General features: G+C 48.2%; 1 protein-coding gene across 3 annotated transcripts in view; it reads right to left on the bottom strand.

Annotated features, from left to right (window-relative positions):
* Positions 1-443: 443 nt before the first annotated feature.
* Ctdp1 (CTD phosphatase subunit 1) overlaps positions 444-6,351 on the bottom strand; it is a 58,027-nt gene continuing 52,119 nt past the window's right edge. Inside the window, exon 12 of one of the 3 annotated variants that reach the window (XM_057789204.1) lies at positions 444-1,263. In XM_057789204.1, coding sequence (XP_057645187.1) covers positions 1,122-1,263 — 142 coding nt within the window. In that variant the 3' untranslated portion in view covers positions 444-1,121. The remainder of the gene's footprint in view (positions 1,264-6,351) is intronic. The other 2 variants (XM_057789203.1, XM_057789205.1) reach the window with 2 other exon arrangements.

The following is a 6,351-nucleotide window of genomic DNA, read 5'->3' as shown; positions in this document are numbered from 1 at the left end:
AGCACTGGCAGTGGCCTCATGGACCCAGCATGCCTCCCTGCCCACGGCTTAGAAGACGCTGCTGCAGAGAATGACTGGCTCTTATTGGCTGTGCCCCCACCCCAGCTTTTTCTGAGGACACCTGAGTGACAGACTGACTAACCACACTGCTGGTCCTGGCAACAACGCAGCGAAGCGCAGTAGCTACATCTCACGATGAACCCTCTCTCCAGCCTGACTCACCAGGCGTCCATTTCATGCGGGAACAAGTCTGCATTCTTCATGTGCTGGTACAAGTTCTCAAAAATTTCCCCCAAGTAACAGGAAGAGATGGGGGCAGCAACAAGTGGGTGAGAGCAAGCTCCACCATGCAGTCCCAGGGAATTACTTCTCTGTTAGTGTGCTGTGTTTGTCCTACAAGCTCTGACAGGGAACAGGTTCAGGAGCCGGGCTGAGGGAATCCCAAGAGGCTGCTTGCACTGCTGTCATGGACCAGAAGAGAGAACTTAGAAAAAGGATTTTATTAAATGGAAAAAGAATCTGGTGGGTGGAATATGAAATATACAAAAACTTTACATCAGCTCTCTTAGGGCGGCACAGACGAGCTCTCGTCACCCTGCCCATGCCGCAGGCTCCGGCCCAGGCAGCCCAGGCTGCAGCCGGCACCTGCATCAGGGAGCAGGTCATGGGGACTGAGGGTGGCTGGGCCCAGGCCTGCCTGAGTCTTGGTGTCCTGTGCACATGGATGCACACTGCTGTTGCACTTAGAAATCCTTCAAGATTCTGATCGTGTCAGCTGTGAAAAAGCCCAAGCTGCTAGGTTCTCGCTACATTTCTAAGTCTTACTGGGTCCCCAGGCCTCACACTAAATATGCTGTTATATTTGAAGGGAAGCCCCCAAGGCCTCTCACTACATGACCAGACATCACATAGCCACACGAGAGGCCGGGCTGAGCTCTTTGGCATAGCAACCAACTCCTCGTAACACTTTGTTGCTTAAAAAAGTAGACTTTCCTATAGTAAAACTTACAAACACTTATTTCTGCAAAATAATGTGTTTCTGTATGTGGAGCTCTGCAAAATATACGTTCTTCTGGAGAAAGAGGACCCACGCCAGAGGCTGGACTGGTGGCAGGTCCAGGTCACATGAGGTCATTCAGCTCCGCTTCCAGAGCAGCGGCCATCTCGTCTGCTTCCGAACTGCTGCCCTCTTCGTCATCGTTGCTGGACTCCCCGCTGGACTCGCTGGCAGCGTCTTCCTCGTTCAGCTTTCTCTTGTGGCCCCTGAAGACAGACGAGAAGCAAGAGCACTGTGAGACTGGTGGTGGGCAAGCATGCAGGAAACAAGCCTGTGGTCGCTGTCTCAGGGAGGGCATGGACACAGCCCCACTCCACACATGGTTGCATCTGGACGGAAAGGGAGTGGACTGGTGGAGAACACCCCATCTTCAGGTATATGCCAAGGAGGAATTCTGTAGGTGTAGGTGACAGATCTGGAACAGGAGAGGCCACAACGAAGGAGAAGGCCGGAGAGTAAGAGGTGATGAGGTGGGTGATGGACAAGGTACTCACACACCTGGGAGCTCCCAAGCTCACTGGAGCTGGTTCTAACCCAACAAGGCACGTAGGGACGGCTCCCAGATAGTAAGCGGAGAGAGCATGGCCAACAGGAACGACCACCACAGTGACAAGAGCAGCTGCTATGGGTGCCATGCCATAGTCTACAAAGACTCAGCCACAGCAACTGCCTGAGCGGTCAGTGTGTGTGTGTGTGTGTGTGTGTGTGTGTGTGTGTGTGAGAGAGAGAGAGAGAGAGAGAGAGAGAGAGAGAGAGAGAGAGAGAGAGAAGCTTGTGATATGCGCATTCCTTCCTTTTGTTATTCAAAGTTCCAGTACTAGCATAAAGCAAAGGTAAGGGCCATAGAGGAACAACTAAATAAAGACTCAGGAGGGGAGTCTTTTACCACAGCCACTCAAGGCTAAGTTCTGAAAAGAAATCCAGTCACTTCAGGTGACTGGGTGTACACTGAGCCCGTTTCCTCAGGCAGTCACTCTACTACACAAACTAAAACAAGCACCAGCACTTTGTAGAAACAGCAATCACCACTGCATGCTTCTAATCACTAAACCTGTCGGCAGGGAATCTGTGGACCAGAACCAGAGTGGCACCAGAGGCTCGGCGCGTTCCTTTCCATAGCCCTGAGGTTATAAGGACCCTGATTGGTGAAGTCTCTCTCTATAACCTGTACCCTAACTCATCTAGAGGGTAACTGAGCAACATCAGCCCACAACTCCAATCCTGGGACAACTGAAAGAGAAATACATTGTAATCGCGGCCACAGAACAAGTTTCTTTGGCTAACACACACACACACACACACACACAGAGCATGTACAGTGGAAACTAATATATCTAGATGTAGCAATAACGACGTCAAATGATCGATGCTAGTATCAGGAAAACTTTGTAGTTTTCACGTGAGGCAGGCACAATGTGAGAAGGTAATGGGACGGAAGCATTAGACAAGATGCCCCTTGACTGTTTCCAAGTAAAAAGTACCCATTCCAGGTGGTTCACTGCATCAGAGTTACAACAAAGGCAACACTAACAACCACAACAGTTCAGTGCACTGTGAACCTCCAAGGTTATCTGCTGGCTCAGCCCTACCCTGCCCCCCTTTGAGGAGGACAGGAATGTGGTTTTTATCTATATGATGAGGCTCTTTGAATCAAAAGCTATGTATGCTATCAGCCTAAATTCAAAATCCATATATTATTTTTGAAATTTCAGGCAGAACAACTTTCCTACTAAGAAAAAACAAATTTTTTTTTAAAGATACAAAAATGAAGGGTTGATCTTAAAACTGACGTAAAAAGAAGAATCCTCACACTGGAATAAGAAAATTAAAACTAAGAGGAACTATAGAAGAAGAAAAAGCAGATTTCTCCAGGAACATAGTGCAAAGGAGTCCTGACCACAGACAGACAGATGTCTCGGAGGAAATGATGACAAAGATGAAGTAGTCTGGTCCCATGCTACTGAGAGCCGGTGTACATGGAGTATATGCTCAGTGAGCGATAGAGAGCAGGACACTGTGGAGGGGATGGGGTGTACGAGTTCCTTCTGTTTGTGTGTTGCTTTCATTAGTTAATGAATAAAGAAACTGCCTTGGTCTAGTTGACAGAGCAGAACTTAGGTAGGCAGGGAAGACAAAACTGAATGCTGGGAGGAAGAAAGGTGGAGTAGGGGAGAGACACAATGAAGCCTCCAGAGACAGACATGCTGAATCTTACCAGGTAAACCACTGCCACGCAGTGATACACAGATTAATAGAAATGGGTTAAACTGAGATGTAAGAGTTAGCCAATAAGAAGTTAGAGCTAATGGGCCAAGCAGTGTTTTAATTAATACAGTTTCTGTGTGATTATTTCGGAGCTAAGCTAGCCAGGCGGCCGGGATGAACAAGCTGGCCCTCTCCTTGCAACACCTTTGGAAACCAGTGAACTCTGTTACAAAGATGCTGGAGTTCTGTACATGGGGCACAGCCAAGAACACAGAGCCCTCCCTCCCAGCTTCAAGCCTCCAGGTTCAAAGAGCATGTTTTCAGGTGGTTTCAGGGCAGAAGACCTAAGAATATACTGCTGCCAGGTTATAACTCAAACTCTCCACAGGCAGGGAAAGGAAAGCTACCTGAAGTTCCCCTATAAAAATCCACCAAACCACTTACTATGGCCTAACCATGCTCTGCTGACAAATGGGTCCTTTTCTAGCCAGTGTGTACCAAGTCTCACTGTGGCTTTCCTGAAACTCCAGTGACTATGGGCACACCTTTATCTGCCATTACCAGGGCGAGTACAGCCTCACTGCTCAGGTCTGGGGGAGTCTCTTTAGGTGTGCACCCAAGCATCACTCTATCTGTAGCTATCTTCCTATCTTCCTAAGTTTCCTTTACAAACACAAGTTACCTTCTGATTTAAGGCCAGTACTTTCTGTATCATTGTTAACACTCACTGTGTGACACATGGCCAAGCTCGGAGTTAATTTCTGTATTGGGTGTAAGGGTTGGGTTGAGATTTCTTTCTTTTGCAATTGCACAGCCCATTGCTACAGCACCATTTGTGGGAAAGAGAATTTAAGAACTGCCTGAGGGAATATAAAGACCCACTATTCAAAGAAACCTTTTGAATTTTGAAGCAAAAGAAGAAACCTCCCCAAAATTGTATTTGGCTGCAGGAATACAAGTATTTATTCAGCCAAACAGAGCACAAAGTTGCAAACACTGGATTTGCAAGACAGATGGCGCACACTTGGCCATGTATGTGATACAATGTATGAAAAGCTCTAAAAGTAGCAGGACAACAAATAACCTACAAGAGAAATACTCCTCAAGTGAACAAGACCACCAAAATTCAAACAGATAGTAAACAGAATGTTGGAAAATGTAAGCCAGGGTAAGGAGGGTACAGAACACTCCACAGGTGGAATGCCCTCCTACAGCTGGGTGCAGGAACTTGACGCCTTGAGTTCTGGGAGCTGCACGAACTCGGGCTACCCGTAGGAAATGGGCCCACCAGCATGTCGACACTGAAACACACACGTCTGTTTTGGTCCATGATGAACATTACTGCCAGAAAGCCAACTAGGCTGAAGGGGAAGGGGGGGAGATGAGAAGCTCAGTGGGGAAAGAGTGGGAAGGAGGATCCGAGTTTGGACCCCTGGCACTCATGTAAAAGCTGGACACAATCGTGCATATCTATATTCCCAGATAGGGGTGGGGTGAGGATGGAGAAAACTGGATCCTGGGACATGCCTGCTGGCTGCCTGGCTGAAATTGCAAGCTCTATATTAGGTGGGAGACACACAGTGCTTGCCCCCACATGTGCATGAATAAGCTGATGCAGCTCCTGTGCATACGTGCATGCTCGTGCACATGGAAACAAGCCGAGAAAGAGGTCACTCAACCCCATGGTGACAGGAGAAGGGGGTAAATAGATCCCAGGGTACTGAGGTTCAAAGCTGGCAGAAGCTGGAACAACTTTCACCAGATTCTGAAATGCATTTTCAAGTAGTGATTGCTATCCATGCTCAAAGGACTTTAAATAAATCTTGTCCACCCTCAAAATTCCCTTCCACTTATGCTTCTGTCTCCAACAGCATCTTCAAATAGAGCGAGCCCAAGGTCAGTCGAGTGGTCAATGGATGAATACCACAGGACAGTCAGCCTCCCCACCCAAGAAGACTGGGCTCCACGTGGGCTCATTTTTTTATGGTGTGTTACAAGTGAGTGCCCAGTGGTTGGGCAGGAGAAGAAAATTCTGGGCAGACATGGAACCCAAGAAGCTCCGCTCTGGGAAAGCTGCTGCGTTCTGGAGTATGTAGGAGCACGTGCGTACACACTTGACTACACCAGTGGTGTAAAAGCGGCACAACTGCCTGCCTTGGACTAACACTGATGCCCAGAGGGAGCACAGGTTTGCAGCTGGGAGCTTAGAGGAAATACTGGGGACGAGGTGCTTGGTAGGACCCGGAAAGAGCAGGCGGGGGAAAAAGTCAGAGGAAGACGGCGAGCGGCACTGGAACGGGTCCTCACGGCGTCCTTCTGCAGTCAAGCAGTGAACGTGCCTCACGGTAGACAAGCTCCTAGTGGTGGTCTGCAGAGCACCCAGAAGACACCCCAGGGAGGCAACTCTCAGCCTGAAAGATCCAGGCGTGTCTTTGTTTCTTTCTTTTTTTTGGGGGGGGCGCTATTCAAGACAGGGTTTCTCTGTGTATCTTTGGCTTCCCTGGAACTTAGCAGGTATGTTTAGAAAACCAGAGTGACTGTGAAGGAATCTACAGTAAGAAGCTGACGTCCTAACCATCAGGAGTTTTGAATCTAGACTGAAGAATGACCCCAGAAGCCTCTCCAAGGCTGACACCTGTTGTATTGGCTCAAAAGCTGCTGCAGCCTGTTCCGGAGACACCACATCCCAACAACAACCAAACAACCATTCTGCTTAACCAGAAACCATTACAATATTATACAGGAAAAGACAGAACATTTTACTAGCTAAAATTAAAGTTAAAAAAAAAAAATGACAAGCCAGGCAGGGGGCCAGTACTAGGAAGACAGAGATATGTAGATCTCTGTGAATCCCAGGCCAGCTGGGGCTATACAATAAAGACCCTGTCATAAAACCCAAACCCAACCAACCAACCAGCCAGCCAGCCAGCCAGCCAGCCAGCCAGCCAGCCAGCCAGCCAGCCAGCCAGCCAGCCAACCAACCAACCAACCAACCAAGAATCCTACAAAAAAATCCATCAAATATAGTGACAAAATGATCTAAAGGTTAACAATATGGAAGGCACCTCCTAACTTTATTTCTACTGTTA

This window comes from Chionomys nivalis, chromosome 14 (genome assembly GCF_950005125.1).
Source record: "Chionomys nivalis chromosome 14, mChiNiv1.1, whole genome shotgun sequence".
Classification (NCBI taxonomy): Eukaryota; Metazoa; Chordata; class Mammalia; order Rodentia; family Cricetidae; genus Chionomys; species Chionomys nivalis.
The sequence above is the reverse complement of the archived record's forward strand: the minus strand, read 5'-3'. Positions and strand labels throughout refer to the sequence as shown.